This window comes from Ochlerotatus camptorhynchus, unplaced genomic scaffold (genome assembly GCF_037179485.1).
Source record: "Ochlerotatus camptorhynchus isolate MF236.1 unplaced genomic scaffold, CSIRO-AGI_Acam_v1.1 ptg000107l, whole genome shotgun sequence".
In the NCBI taxonomy this organism is placed as follows: Eukaryota; Metazoa; Arthropoda; class Insecta; order Diptera; family Culicidae; genus Ochlerotatus; species Ochlerotatus camptorhynchus.
In genome coordinates, this window is record NW_027040597.1 from 2258108 (window position 1) to 2275282 (window position 17175).

Genomic DNA, 17175 nt, shown 5'->3' on the forward strand with positions numbered 1-17175 from the left:
AATGTCACTTCTATGCAATTAAGGCCTGTACTCGAAAAAAATGCACCAGACAAAAGTGTTCGCCAAAAAATTATTTTAAGTCGGATTTTCTTGAAACTTTCAGGGAATGAACTAATACATATGGATTATGTTTCGGTATAATTACTTTATTCAATTTCCTTTCCATCGCTTAAAGCCCGCACCTTTCCCTTAAGACCCCTCATTACATTTTGTGCAATGGTGGAGCCGACCTTTTTGGTCACTTTCATTCATTCATTCTTCAACTCCAGCTCGTTCTTAAACACCTTGGACGATTTTCAAACTTTGGCCTTCATTATGGCCCAAAATCTTTCCACCGGACGAATCTCTGGTGAATTTGGGGAGTTGGCGGTTTTTGGTACAAAAACAACGTTATTGTCTCTGTACCAATCCAACGGCGATCGCGCGTAATGGCATGATGCCAGGACCGGCCAAAATAATGTCTCGCGTCCGTGGGACCGCAGGAAGGGTAACAGACGCTTCTTGAGGCACTCGGTGCGGTAAATTTCGCTGTAGATGGTACGGTTTACTCAGTTTACCGCATTGGCATATGGCCTACCAGAGCAAGTATTTTTTGGCGAATTTGTCCACTTTCTTCTTCCTTACGTCTTCCGGAACATCAAACCGTGATTTGGCAACGTAGAACTCCAGCCCCGGCATCTGCTTTGCGTCTGCCTTGGTGTAGGTTTCGTCATTCATAACCACACACATCGGTTTCGTTAACCACTCTCGATACAGCTTCCTTGCGCGGGATTTGGACGCCGTGTTTTGTTGATCACGCCGGTTCGGTGCCTTCCGGACCTTGAATACACGAAGCCCAGCTCGTTTCATGGTTTGCTGAACGAACCAGGCGGAACACTTTGCCTTCAGAGCCGCGTCGCGAATCGAAAGGTTCGGATTACGCTTGAAATAATCCAAAACCTTCCCGGCCTTCACAGGGTCAGCTGTCTTCGATTTTCTTCCACTTCCAGCCCGCCGCTCGGTCGTCTGGGACTCCTTAAACGATTTTACCAACCGAGACACAGTTGTATGGGTGATTCCCAGTTGTCTTCCGATCCATCTCATGGTCGCAGTCGGATTTTGCATGACGGCGCGCAAAATTCTCCGGCGATTTTCTTCTTGTTTCGATGACATCTCAATAACCACTGAACCGATTGTTATGAATTTTGCACACGTAAACAATTCACTCCAAACTAGTTATACCCAGATTTTCATCAATTTTTACCCACGGATAAATAAGTTACACACGGATAAAAATGATGCAATTTTTTTTTCGAGTACAAGCCTTATTAATGAACTTTCAACTTGTAGCTACAAAACAATGCTAACAAAGCGAATATACTGCTCATTTGAGGGCTTCTATACAACAAATTATTCTTGCTCAATAACATAAACATCAAAAGTGTTTTTTAAACAACTAAACTACCAACCGGTGGAACGTAACGATTTTAAATTGGCTCACTACTTGACTAGCCTATTGGTCCCAAGCAAATCGATTAACGCGCCCCATTCTTGTCAAAAATCTAGTACTACAGAATGTTTGTTTTGATTCGCTATGAAAGTTTGACAGATAAAATGAAGGGTTCGAGGATTTTCCTATGTTTCGAGGGGTGCATCGATTAGCTTGGAACCAAGGATAGTACCAGAGCTGAGCCAAAAAGTTGAGCAAATTTCTTCAGGACCTACTAGTCTTAGAGTTACCTCTATGAAACTACTTTGGAAGGATTTTTAAAGTCATCTTGATTTATTTTTAGTGCAGTTTTACAGCTTTTACTACGCTTGTTTACAAAGCTGAACTAACTATTCGAGAAAAGTGATTCATGTGCACTATTATTAAGCCTCTACTCAGCGATCTTGTTGTAGAAGGGCGTGTTGATTTGTTTACTTCAGTTCAAAGTGTTGCCCAAGCAACACAATTTGTCATAAACGGGTTTACATAACTTATTTATGACAATATCAGCGGTAAACATTTACGTCTAGTCACTTATATACAACTTATTTATACCGAAAAAAGCGCAAAAGGTGGGATCTATATATAACATCTGCTTGACTTGCGCAACTTATTTATGACTATAACGCAACCTACTGTAAATTAATTTCATCCTTCCTACGAATGGAATTTGTTTATCATCAATTTGCACAACTTATTCTTCTGAGGAATTTTATCGTGCGAATAAAGTGCTAAAACTGAGATTCCGTACTGCAAACATTTATGCGGTTGCAAATTTATGGTAAATCTATACATCCTACTTCTAAAAAACTCATTGGATCTTAGAAAAAAAAACTTAATATAATAAATTGAATTGTTAACGGCGCCGGTGGTGTAGTGGTAAGCGTGATTACCTCTCACCCCAGCAGGCCTGGGTTCAATCCCAGTCAGCGCCGCCGGGATGTTCTGAGGCATAACATCTCTGATCACGCCTTCCTTCGGATGGGAAGTAAAGCCGTTGGTCCCCGGTTCATGAGTTGATGGGTCGATAGGTAGGGTCCAGGTGTGGGAGCTGCCTTCCTGGCACGTCGGTAGCATTGGTGCTCAGCACGGAAAACAAGATCGACGGAAAAAACAAACCAAAGGAAAAAAAAATTGAATTGCATAAAAAATCCTGCATAAAATTCCCCAACTTTGCAAAAAACAAAAACAAATAGAATATCAACTTTCTTTTTTAAATATCTTTCTTTTCTCTTTTACAAAACGTACATGTGATGTTGAAAGCACAAATTAAATGTTTTTTTCATTCTATACATTGCTTCATTGGTCAGCCATATTCTAGTGCAGTTTGTAGAAGGCATTGAGAAATTTCATAATTGTTATCAAAATATGTTTATAACACGGAAAACAAGAACATGACTTGTATTGTATATTAAAGTTATAATTAGGTATGGCAACTCTCAATTGCCTATTTATAACACTTTTATAACTGATTGTTTTTGATGAAAACTTGCTAGCCTTATATACAACATGTTTTCATATGTCATTTTTGGAAACATGAGTATAACTGAAATATAACTTATTAATAACATGTTATCAATAAGTTATATCTCAGATGTATTCATGTTTCTAATAATGACAAATGAAAACATGTTGTACATAAGGCTAGCCAGTTTTCACCAAATACAATAAGTTATAAATGTGTTATAAACTGGTAATTGAGACATGCAATATCGAATTATAGCTTCAAGATAACAAGTGCTTGTCAGAAAGTTTGAATACTTCACAAACAACAATACAACGCGTCTAAAACAGGATGTTTTAAAAGCAATTAATATAAAACTTATTTACAACTGGAATTTTTTTTTAAATTTTTCATGCAAGATGTTGCAAGTGCTACTTGGGTGGATTAGCTAAGTTGGTAGTGTCAAGGTTTGCCAATGCGGTCGTCTCAAGTTCGATTCCAGGTTCCGGTGCAGGGTAAATAATTTTCTTGGTGTGCTTATAACTAATTTCGATTAATTTGATTCACAGCAAAATAAACTCAATAAATTCCCCCAACAACAAAAAGCGTAAACAATATTTAACCCGGCTTCAAGATAAAGCTATGTAGTTATTATTGGATAACCGGGAAAAGGTTGAATAAGCGCCATTCAAGTTCATACACAACTAAAAAGCAGGATAACAGCTGTTTAGAAGCGTAGATTGAAATGCAATAAGAGCTTGTTCCAACCGTCCCAACAGCCATAAGTAGCTGACTAAGTTCGCCAGATTTGCTTGTATAGAGGTTGAGTAAAGGTTGCCTCATATCGTATAGTATTTAAATGCAGCTTGATGCTGTATATATAAATGAAATGAGCGGCAAATTGCTACATAACTGCGTAGCTACTCAGGTTTACTGTTTTGCCCGTATTTTTTTTTTTTTTTTTTGTCTGAAAAGCGGAACGATGGGCGAGCGTCTAGAATAAGCTTCTTAAAGAAGTTTCTATATGAAACTTCCATATGAAGCTTCTTAAGAATATTATTATAGAAACTTCTTTTGGGAGCTAATTCTAGACGCTAATTCTAGACGCGGGCCGCTCAGCCATGAAGGCTCAGCAAATATTTGTTGTATTTTTTTTTTATTTTATCATCATTCTGTAAGCAAGTCTAACGGAAAAAAAGGTCTAAGGGAAAAAGGTCTAAGGGAAAAAGGTCTAAGGGAAAAAGGTCGAACGGAAAAAAGGTCGAATTGACAAAAGATCGAATGGCCTAAAGGTCGAATGGAAAAAAGCAGAATTGACAAAAGGTCGAATAGAAAAACGTCGAAAGGACAAAAGGATGAATGATGAGAAGGGAAACAAAAGTTGATTCAAAGAGGGAGAAAATAAAAAGGTCGAATGGGAAAAAATATCAAATGACAATAGAACGATGGGCCGAATTGAAAAAAAAAGGTTGGATGGAAAAAAGGTCGAATGGACAGAAGGTTAAATTAATCTAAGAGGGACAAAATCTCGAATGATGAGAAGAGGGACAAAAGGTTGAATGGACAAAAGGTCTAATAGACAAAAGGTCAAATAGATAAGAGGTCAAATGATGAGAAGGGAACAAAAGGTCCAACAATTGAAAGAGAATAAAAATGAACATAACGTTGCCTGACAAAGGTATAAGGTACAAAAGTTCGAATGGGTAATAGGTCGAATGGACAAAAGCTTGAATTATTCAAAGAAGGACAAAAGGTCATATGGCCTTGTGTAAATTTTTACACAAAGAAGAATAAAGAACGTCTCATATATTGTTCTCAGTGTATAAATTACAGGAAAAAGCATGCAAACAAGAAGAAATATGTCCAAAAGTTGATGTACTAGAATTGTTCCTCAATAAAAGCACTTTAGAACGGGGAATCACGAGAAAAAATCTTGACAGCAAAAATAAACACGACCGAACGCCGGCACAGCCTACTCGTTCTTCAGTAAAAAAAAAAACGTACCGTAAAACGGGGTATCTTTGATAATGCGCGTAACTTTGATAGTATAATATAAAGATTAAATTTACTCGCTGTGCTTTTTCCAAATTAGAAACATTGGTTCCATATTGTAGCTTGGGGTATTTCAGTTGATATCGTATATAATTTTTACATAGTATGTGTTACATATTTTACACACATATTAAAAAACAATTTTCGTGTTTGTCGCCAAAAAGCACTCAAACCATCACTTATGAAATGTATTCCCGTTACTGCCATCACAAATTCAATATTGTATTCTTATTGCTTATGATGTTTTCTGATTATATACTCATTACAAGTTTCATATTTAAAGAATTAAATTGTTTGAGTTTCATTCATTTTTTCTACATTGATCGAGCATTATCAAAGTAAGCTCAAATCAAAATACTGAAGTTCGGTCACAAAACTAAAAAAATAGTGCTAATTACTCAATTTTAGTTCAACACATTACTAACAAATTAACCTTAAGGATCCTCAGTACTTGTTTTATAAATATAAAATTTGAAAAACTTCACAGCTGTAAAAAATATTTAGAATATGCTTTAAAGAACTATCAATGTTAACCCCTTTTTCCGTTATTTTAAATGCCAGAAGTCATTTTGCTCTGGGAGTGAATTTTGCCCCAGAAGCCCATACTTTTTATAATTTATATATCACTCATGTAACTTTCTAAATACTATAAAGCCTCCAATTATAGTATTCAGAAAATTACATAAGATATTTCCCTATGAGTTATGAACCTGTGCGAAAACCGCATCAAGTTTCGATTTTTCCGCAGAGCTATATCCAAAATTAAAACAAAGGATCACGTGTGTCCACTAGGGTGGGTCTAGTTTATAGGGTGGATCAAAACCCCCTGTTCCCGACTGCCCTTCCGATGTGTATTGAGGTCCGATACAACGGTGTCAAATTTGAACGAATTTGGTTATGATCTGGATTTGCGGGATTTTTTTGTATGGAAAACGAAGCGATCCTACACAGAAAAAAAAATAAAATTACAACTAATAGGATGCGCTTCAATCATATCGAAAATCTCATGTAATTTTGATGGCAACAAAAATTAAAAAAAAAGCAGCGTAATGTCAGCTATGCAGGAAGATGGGCAAAGCCTCGCCCAAGATCTCATGAGCAGTGTTAAGAGAAATGTACGAGTATTCAGCTTGGGGGAGGAAATTCAATAAATAAATTATGCCAAAACATAGCTAATATATAGTTATTTAATCCCTGAAAATTTGAGAAGTATCCGATTTAAAATGAATTTTTGGTGATCATTTTTGCGTGTCTCATTTTTTCCGAGTCCAGTCTTTATTAATGATAATTTTGTCCTTTTTGGCGAGTAATATTACACCATATTTTCGACACGATTGAAGTGCATCCACTTGGATGTAATATTAAAATGGAAATACTATTCAGAAGCACATTGTCGAAGACTGCAAATCGATTAGACTTCAGAGAAAAAAGTTATTATTATAATTATATATTTAGATCTATAGCTCCACGGATACCTACAGGCGCTATTGAGCTAACATATGATCTTGTTGGTACGTGGTCTAAAGTGAAAGATTAGTATATTTTTGTATTATATTTTTCATTTCTAATTGGACTCCTCAAAAGTGCGGATTCGCTAATAAGACTACGTTTTTACATTGTATCGTCTTGGTGTCTTCTGCTCACTTTTTTGTTATGAGTCAACGAATAAGTGCGCCGAAGACATCAAAACAATTCAGCGTAAAAGTACGTTTCCACACTTTTCGTCACTCTTATAATGTGCGCAATGTGCTATACACTCAAAAATATTACAAAACGAATATAGATTAGATTTTATACATTTAATGGTTTTTCAAAATTTATACATTGGTTCGATTAAAATTTTCGTCAAAATTATACTAAGTCCGAATAACGGAGTGGAATTCGATCAGTGTTTATTAAAATGATAGGAAAAAGAACATCTGGATTCTCTTCGGAGCTTCGTGCTGGTGAAGAGCTTCGTCCCGGCGGATTTCTACTGCGCCTGGGCAGCTAGACTGCGTGAGCACGAGTTCATCCGCATGAACATCGAAATTGTAAGTATTTTGTAAATAATATTGATAAAAAATAAAATAATTAAATAACCTTCCTTAGACAATTTTAATTTTTATTTGAAAACAATAATATTTGCCATAAATAAAATAAAGAAGCGAAAAATACATTCTCTCGAATAAACCGTATCTATGCATTGTAGGTATATTTCGATTTTATACTATGAGAAAATTAATTCAAACTTCGTCGAGTTGCTTATGTTTCGGTTTGAGAACACTTCATTTTACATGAAATGTTTGTTTACGTTCCATGACTTACGTACAATATGGATTACGTCTCGTGTAAAAGTAGTTATGTCTACGTGTGATTAGGATCATTCCGTTTCTCATACATTTTCCCATGTTAAATTTAAAATTCTCCCGCAAATTGAGATTATATCCAAATTCGTTCAAAGGGGGACCTCAATACGCATTGTTGGGGTTGTAAAGTTGAGCCACCCTACTACTACTAGTACTGCTGCTGCCGCCGTGAAGCAAACACCACACGGGCAAAAATATTGTCGATACTCAGTTGTATTGACAATCATATTGATGCAAATATTGACGACGAATAAATTAATGAGCATATTGACGCAAAATCAAAGAAGTTTGATTTCATGTTTTAATATTTCCCCTCTTTTTCCCCTTCTGTTTGACTACAGCAGTAGATGGGGCCTGTTCTTTGGCATCTTTTGACAACGTACACCATGGTTCTGATTTGACTCGGAATATGCCAGCAGCTACAATAATGTTATGTCGTTTTCGTTTTTGCGGTGTAGCTACACCAGTGCTACACTACCGTACACCAAAATATTTTAAGGTGTAGATATACACGGTTAGAAAAAAGTACCCAAAATTAAGTTCTTTTCACTCATCTCGGCACTATAGTGCAGGAACCCAAAAGTAGGTAAAGCGGCTCAAAGTAATTTTCATTTGCTTGTGTGCAGTTCGTATGGAATTTTCCACTGGCTTTTTTAACCAAAAGTAAGTTAGTTGTACCCAACAGTAGGTAAATATGATTATACTCAACGTTGGGTTCCCACACTTTACTATCCCTGTTGGGTGGTTTTGCTCCTCCGTTTTTGACAACATTAGAAGGAGAAAAGGAGACAAACTAGTCAAAAGTAGGTAAAAGTGAACTGGCCATTGGGTACTTTTTTCTTACCGTGTAGGATGCACCTTTGCTTACAAATAAATCAGTGTCAACATTTCAAAGGGGAGTAATTGCTTTTGTAAACAATGGCTTTAGCCGTCGATTTCTCGCGAATAAAAGCTCACACATGAAAATTAATGAAACCAACAAGTAGAGGAATGATTCCTCTACCAGCTAGCATTGTTAATTTGGAGGGGTGAACTTTAATTCGCGAGAAATCGACGGTTAAAGCCAATGTTTACAAAAGCAATTACGCCCCTTTGAAATGTTGACACTGAAATGATGTTGAGCTGTCAAAGACTCGCGCTTATTCCTGCTTACACTACACCAGTGCTACACCGCAAAAACGAAAACGACATTAGTGAGGAGCGACTCTGTGTTGATGACCCCCCGAACATATTGTTGATAATATTGACATGAACATATTGATGGAAATATTGACGAAGCTTCTGTCGTGTGGGGTGCACTTGAAGGAATGACGTTGAGAAGGGTACTCTTCCTCGTCTACTATTTTTAGGATGAGATCGACCCGATATGGATAGGGTGAGGTGGGGCAATACGCACCACGGGGTGGTGTAATCGCACCAAGAATCCAAAAAACTGTCTACGTAGTTAATGAAAAGCCTCTTAATAATTATATTTCTTTTTTGTGTGCAGTGATTCTGGATGAAAACTTATCTCTAGTAGCACGCTTGTCACAAATCAATTGTAGAAACTTATATACGACTTATTTCAGTCATAAACAAGTTGCTGTAACTTATTGTGATGAAAGTGTGCTACTGGGGATTTAATTTGTTTTGAAAAACAAGTAAATAAGCACTGCTGATCATATTACCCCATGGCGCATATTACCCCACCTTACCCTACATGGGACAATAGATCAGTATATATCAAGAGCAAATTTTCATTATGTCGTAAGTAACATTCGTACCAATCCGAGAAAAATAAAGTTTTGTTTTGATGACCGAAAAGTTATTCCTGTTTCCAATTAAACACATATAATCTCATAGTGATAGCAATGTACAACATATTTAGCAGGGTTTTCATCATACAAATGCAAATCGCTAGCTTTCATGCTAAAAAATACTGGTTTTAGAGTCAAAAGTTATTATACGTCGTTTGGTGGCCCCTATTGTTACTTAAGTCAAAGTGTATTTACCAGGATATTCGGGAGAATTATCAATTACGTCTCCTTACGTGCAGCCTATTCATCATTTTAGGACTACCGAAATCATCTTAGCAACAAACAGTTCGATTTATTCACTTTAATAATGAGAAAGCGAAACGACGAACGTACACTTTTCACGGGTTTCTCAGCGCTGTTACTTAAGTCAAACGGCATCTCCATAGAAATCGGGTGACTTAAGTAACATCGAAAACTATTTTGATCGGAAGGTGATTACGTCAAAAATCAATTTGACTGGTAAATAAATTTATAAATGAGATGTGATCCTATATTCGGACAGTATATAGTGTAGCAGGAGAATCGATTGATACTCATAGCTCGACTTTGTTACTTTCGACGTAATGAAAATTTGCTCTTGATATCATATACAAACGACCGGTTTTGATTATAGTCACTATATTCATAGTCAGGCGGATATAAAATCCTGCAAACTGACAACTTTGATTTCATCAATAATAATCTGGCACCCCGTGAAAATGCTCAAGCTTTTGCAGAACATTTTCGTTTTACACAACATATTTTTTTTTATCAATGTATACATTTTTTTAAAGAAAATGAGGAAATGCATTAAAAGAATATCGATCAACTTACACTTGTCAACGCATATCTGCAAAATTGCCATATCCGTAAAAAACATATCAAAAAGTGATTTGTCGTATACGTACTAGCCGTGTCGGTGTTCTCCTTGAAAAACGGAAAGATAGCATTCAGAAACTCATTGATAAATTACCACCTGAATTGAATTTTTTGTCGACTTAATTATTGTCACGATCACAATACTTCGACCACATTGATCTAAAAAGAAACTCCCGTCATTGTCTCCGCCAGACTATGTACACTCAAAAAATATTGAAATCTAAATAGTATAAAAGTTACGCTAAATCGCAACTCTCCGTACCGACGCAAAGGTCGGTATAAAGGGAGAGAATGCAAACTTAGTATAAAAATGGTTTATGCGTGCCATAGTATAAAATCGAAATATACCTACAATGCATAGATACGGTTTATTCGAGAGAATGTATTTTTCGCTTCTTTATTTTATTTATGGCAAATATTATTGTTTTCAAATAAAAATTAAAATTGTCTAAGGAAGGTTATTTAATTATTTTATTTTTTATCAATATTATTTACAAAATACTTACAATTTCGATGTTCATGCGGATGAACTCGTGCTCACGCAGTCTAGCTGCCCAGGCGCAGTAGAAATCCGCCGGGACGAAGCTCTTCACCAGCACGAAGCTCCGAAGAGAATCCAGATGTTCTTTTTCCTATCATTTTAATAAACACTGATCGAATTCCACTCCGTTATTCGGACTTAGTATAATTTTGACGAAAATTTTAATCGAACCAATGTATAAATTTTGAAAAACCATAAAATGTATAAAATCTAATCTATATTCGTTTTGTAATATTTTTGAGTGTATATAGTGACTAAAGGGTGATACGGTCAAAATTTGGTCAATATCAACTTGACGTATTTCTTTCAACTTTGCATTTAAAAAACCTGAACACCCCTCATTTTGAAGGTGTGTGTGTGTAGAATGTTGTTCCTATTTTGATTTTGGAATTCACTCTTCAGTTGTCAAAATGCCGTCCAAGCTAGAAGAGCAGCGTATCAAAATTTTGAACGCGCATCGCGAAAATCCGAGCTACTCGCACGCAAAGTTGGCAAAATCGCTAAAAGTTGCCAAATCAACCGTTACAAATATAATTAAAGTGTTTGGGGAACGTTTGTCGACAGCCAGGAAGTCTGGATCGGGGGGAAATCGAAAACCGGAAGCCGCTGAGACGACAAAGAGAGTTGCCGGTAGTTTCAAGCGAAACCCTAACCTCTCTCTCCGAGATGCCGCAAATAAGCTGGGTGTATCGTCTACAACCGTGCATCGAGCCAAAAAACGAGCCGGACTATCGACTTACAAGAAGGTAGTGACTCCAAATCGCGATGATAAACAAAATACGACGGCCAAAGCGCGATCCCGGAGGCTGTACACGACGATGCTGACGAAGTTTGACTGCGTGGTAATGGACGACGAAACCTACGTCAAAGCCGACTACAAGCAGCTTCCGGGACAGGAGTTTTATACGGCAAAAGGAAGGGGAAAGGTAGCAGATGTTTTCAAGCACATGAAACTGTCAAAGTTCGCAAAGAAATATCTGGTTTGGCAAGCCATCTGTACCTGTGGCTTGAAAAGCAGCATTTTCATAGCTTCCGGGACTGTCAACCAAGAAATTTACGCGAAAGAGTGTTTGAATAAACGTCTGCTGCCTTTCCTGAAGAAACACGGTTGTTCCGTACTGTTTTGGCCGGATTTGGCATCTTGCCATTACGGTAAAAAGGCCATGGAGTGGTACGCCGCCAACAACGTGCAGGTGGTTCCCAAGGACAAGAACCCTCCCAACACGCCAGAGCTCCGCCCAATTGAGAAATACTGGGCTCTTGTCAAGCGGAACCTAAAGAAGACCAAAAAACTGCTAAGGGCGAGCAGCAGTTCAAGGCAAACTGGCTTTCTGCGGCGAAGAAGGTGCACAAGGTGGCTGTACAAAATCTGATGGCAGGGGTCAAGCGTAAGGCCCGGCAATTCGGATTTGGAAAAGCGGAAGCCTAACTGAATATTTTTCCTGAATTTTATACTAATTGAACTTGAAAAAGAAATTTAATTTGATTTTTTAAATAAACGATTTCACCGATTTACACGCGTTTTCCCTTGACCAAATTTTGACCGTATCACCCTTTATAGTTGTGATCTGCTGCGAATACGGTGGAAACCTCCCAGAACGATGAAACTACAGTAACCCCTTCATGTATGCGGTGGGGGGTACCGTTCAATCACCGCTATTTATCGGATGTCCTTCAACCAATTGAGCTATTTTTGTTTGTAAATAACTTACTTATGGTTGACACTAATCACATACACAAAATCTGCGTAATTGGTTGAAGGACAGCCGAGAAACAGCAGTGAATGGACGATACCACCCACCAGATATATGGGGGGACTACTGTATTGTTTCGCACCGTCTGTACGGCGGTCAGGTGTGTGATATAGCCAAATATAGCCGGCTTGTACAGTAAGGGGAAGAGAATCTGCGTTTGATCTATGAACTATGCGGCTCGCATTTGGCGTGAACAAAGGTATTTGACTGAAATATGATTTCCTGATCATCCCATTCAAACACAACCAAAGGTGATTGTAATCGATAAAGAAAAAAAATCGCAGGCGAGTGATACGCACAACCGGCCTAGGTTGGCATTACCAGCCTAAATCTAGATAGAGCTGGAATTAGGGCGTAACAGCCTTTGTAGACAATGACTTTTATCGATTTTTTTTTTTTTTTTTTTTTTTTAACTCTTTATTTGTTCCAAATTCAAAGTAAATTACATTTCATTTTAACCTAGGTGCTCCAGTTACTGCAGTAACGTACCAGCCTTAATTGTTATGATATATATCTAAGTGTTTTTACATTGTTCATGTCTTGGCAATTCAGTATTTTAAACAGGTTTTTTAACCTGCATGTCAGTATAACAATTGATATCTTAAAACTAAAAACTAAAACTAAATCTTATCTAAGTATAAAGGGAATTAATCGTTGCAATTGAGGATTGCAACGATTTTTGCCTGAAATTATTCATTATTTTGTTGGACATTTGTGCTAAAGTCTCAACATTCGAAATTCTATGTACTTCGGTTGTACTGTACCAGGGAGGCAACTTCAAAATCATTTTCAGAATTTTGTTCTGAATCCTTTGAAGTGCTTTTTTCCTGGTAGTGCAGCAACTAGACCATATTGGCACAGCGTAAAGCATGGCCGGTCTAAAAACTTGTTTAAATATTAGAAGTTTATTCGTCAGGCAAAGTTTGGATTTCCTGTTTATAAGAGGATACAAACATTTTATATATTTGTTACATTTGGCTTGAATGCCCTCAATGTGATCTTTAAAAGTTAATTTTTGGTCAAGTATTAATCCAAGATATTTCACTTGGTTTGACCAGGAAATTGGAACTCCGTTCATAGTGACTATGTGACTACTACTAGGTTTCAAAAACGAAGCTCTAGGCTTATGTGGAAATATTATAAGTTGAGTTTTGGAAGCGTTGGGAGAAATCTTCCATTTTTGTAAATAAGAAGAGAAAATATCTAAACTTTTTTGCAGTCTGCTGCAAATAACACGAAGAGTTCTTCCTTTAGCGGAAATGCCTGTGTCATCAGCGAACAAAGATTTGTGGCAACCCTGAGGCAAATCAGGGAGGTCCGAAGTGAAAATGTTATACAATATAGGCCCAAGAATGCTACCCTGAGGAACTCCTGCTCTAACAGGTAGTCGATTAGATTTGGAATTTTGATAATTTACTTGAAGAGTTCTGTCAGTTAAATAATTTTGAACTAATTTCATAATATAAAGTGGAAAATTAAACTTTTTCAATTTAGCAATCAAACCTTCATGCCAAACACTGTCGAATGCTTTTTCTATGTCTAGAAGAGCAACTCCAGTTGAGTGGCCTTCAGATTTGTTTGAACGAATTAAATTGTTAACTCTTAAGAGTTGATGAGTAGTTGAATGCCCATGGCGAAATCCAAACTGCTCATCTGCAAAAATTGAGTTCGTATTGATGTGAAGCATCATTCTATTCAAAATTATCTTTTCAAAAAGTTTACTTATTGAAGAAAGCAAACTTATTGGACGGTAGCTAGAAGCTTCAGCTGGATTTTTATCCGGCTTCAAAATTGGAACAACTTTTGCATTTTTCCATTTATCAGGAAAGTATGCCAAATGGAAACATCTGTTAAATAATTTTACCAAGAAAGACAAGGTACTCTCTGGGAGTTTTTTGATGAGGATATAGAAAATTCCATCATCACCTGGAGCTTTCATATTTTGAAAATTTTTAGTTATAGACCTTACTTCGTCCAAATCAGTCCCCCAGGAATCATCAAAAATATTTTCCCGAGAGAAAATATTCAGAAAATCCCGAGCAACCTGATTCTCAATAGGACTAGTGTGACTTTTATCGATGATTTCTATTAACTCAAGGCATGCTCACGTAAACCATCATAAGTCGTCCCCTACCCGATGGTATTGTTGATTTGCGTTGGCGAACGTTAACTTTCTAGAAATCATCGAAAGAAGTCATTGTTTACAAAAGCTGTTACGCCCTAATTCCAGCTCTATCTAGAAATAACATAGTAAGTTTTATCCATAAATATCCACAATCTCATCTGTGCATCATTACATAATTGTCTAAAATTTGAGAAACTCTAAAACATTTTAGAAGAAATATTTTAGAGTAGATGTAGGTACCAATTATGACTTTGCATTCCATTTTTATCTGTTTCCACATGGAATTCCTATGTCGTAATCGGAACGCACTATAATAGGAAAGTATAGCCATGACTGGTATATCTATCCTATTGAATACGAAATTACCGGAATTGCTATTATTTTCCAAAATATTCCAAATTTTTAGAAATTGATCTACTGTGCGGCTTCCCCATTAAAGTCTTATCGAACGGTTTGGAGACCGGTTTCCATAGTGGGTAAAAAAGTGAAACAAATCGCATGAACTTGTGATGTCCATCTAAGTACAGAGCTACGATCACCATCATGCGAAAATGAGCCAAAGCATGCCGTCCATCGCGATACAAATTCAAGCATTTTTTTTGTACCACCACCTAATGTCAAGTGCACCGCAGGTGAATTCCGAGGGCTTTCGAGCTTGCTTCAAGCACTCAATTTTGATTTTTACACATGTGGGAAGTGCGAGCTAACGCAAGTGACAGAGACTCCTGACGTCATAGGTGTTTACGACTTCTCGAGTATCGCAAGAAGATGATGTCCGGGATGAAACTTTTGGGACTGTAGAAAGTGGTGTAGCAATCATAACAATGCTAGTCACGTAAATTCTGATCGGATATGCGCAAACATCACCTCCCGCAAGTTCAAAACTGATGCAGCGCTCTAAATGTGAACGTAAGGAAATAATTAACTGGCTAGTTGGAAGACAAGAGAAGCAAATTGATCTTGCACAAATTGATCAAAAATCAAAATTGGTTAGTTAAAAACATCTCAAAAACGTTAAATCAGCCGAATGAAAAGAAAAATCAATTGGCAACGGCACGAGGAGAGGTCTCCAGCAAGTATAAGTTCGTTTTCATGAGCACGCATGAGCATGATTGACCGCCCGTGGATGCTACTCCGTTATTGCCAGATCAGCTGTAATTACACAGAGACAGATGATACTTGGGACCAATTCGCGTTGACGGCGTTGAGTTTGACGTTTCGCGTGCGTGAAGCGAAACATAAACAAACGTTTTATAAATAAGCAGTTTTTATGCAAGCTTTTCACCTATTTTTGTAACGTTCCTGCGATGATGGTAAGTAATAATCAATTGTGTGATTCATAAACAACCTTTAAGCCAAGGGGTAATCAACTCTGCACACTGTGCCCAAACACAGCATGGCACACTTTACGGTACGATAGAACACACTTTGACAAGTAGGACACAAACAATATAAATAATTTAAATTTTGCCAATCGTTGCTAAGATTGAGCACTCGGTTGAATTTGTTTGTTTACTCAGAAATCTCGAGAGTATTTGTTGTTATACATAAAACTACCAAACCAACGATTCACTCAAGACTTTCAAAAGGACCAACTGGCTTCGAGGATCACTCGAAAAAAAAATCTGTTAGTATTCCCTGAATTGTAAATCTCTTCAAATCTAGCAAAACTCCGTCCGTCTTATCTGATTCACAGCAAAAAAAAACCCAGCGGCTCGTGATTTCATCAAAAAGAGCTTCTATTCGGGGTTCACTTCAATCATATGAACACACCATGGCCGGTCGAAAGGGTTTTATTGATACGGCATACAAGACGGCTTAAAAGGGTTACCGCCAGCGACGATGGGTCAAAAGGTTGGGAGATTTGATCGTTCAATACGCCGGTACTGTGCAGACTGGTTGGATCCCGTGATCATGGAAAACATAAACAAACCTGAAGAAATTGAACGTCTTTTATCGCAGTACGTATCCTTGTTAGGACACTCATTAAAATTAAACCGGCTGCGGAGGACATTTTGAAGAAGTCTGTTATCGTATCATCGAGGAATTGAGAAGGGAATTGTGTGTACAACCGACAATTTTTGACTATGCTGTGGCTGGGTAATGCTATGAAAATTTGAAGCTGGTCAAACTATGGCTTACCGACCTTCACGTTTTCAATTAAGGATGGAGTCATTGAAATGCCTACCGGTTGCCTTTGATGATAAATTTGGAAAGCCACGCCAAAAATCTCATCAATATCATGTAAATAGATCCCATCTATTTACTGGGGACGAACCACGATGAACCCTCACATACTCGACCATAGGAATGTATATAAATTTGAAAAAGTCCCAGTTCTGCTGGGGGATGTCAATACGTATTAACCCCACATGCTCCATCAGTCATGGGTCGGTGAACGATTAAAGGGTGATACGGTCAAAATTTGGTCAAGGGAAAACGCGTGTAAATCGGTGAAATCGTTTATTTAAAAAATCAAATTAAATTTCTTTTTCAAGTTCAATTAGTATAAAATTCAGGAAAAATATTCAGTTAGGCTTCCGCTTTTCCAAATCCGAATTGCCGGGCCTTACGCTTGACCCCTGCCATCAGATTTTGTACAGCCACCTTGTCCACCTTCTTCGCCGCAGAAAGCCAGTTTGCCTTGAACTGCTGCTCGCCCTTAGCAGTTTTTTGGTCTTCTTTAGGTTCCGCTTGACAATAACCCAGTATTTCTCAATTGGGCGGAGCTCTGGCGTGTTGGGAGGGTTCTTGTCCTTGGGAACCACCTGCACGTTGTTGGCGGCGTA

The 17175-nt window shown here is 37.5% G+C and overlaps 2 protein-coding genes across 2 annotated transcripts in view; one reads left to right on the top strand and one right to left on the bottom strand.

The window, feature by feature from the left end:
* The window catches only part of e(y)2 (enhancer of yellow 2), a 278423-nt gene that overhangs the window by 112832 nt on the left and 148416 nt on the right, over window positions 1-17175 (bottom strand). The window lies entirely within an intron of this gene.
* Window positions 1-17175, top strand: part of LOC135699366 (uncharacterized) — an 82601-nt gene that overhangs the window by 48449 nt on the left and 16977 nt on the right. Inside the window, exon 6 of the mRNA XM_065219608.1 lies at window positions 6901-6997. Within this exon, the coding sequence (XP_065075680.1) occupies window positions 6901-6997 (97 nt within the window). The remainder of the gene's footprint in view (window positions 1-6900; window positions 6998-17175) is intronic.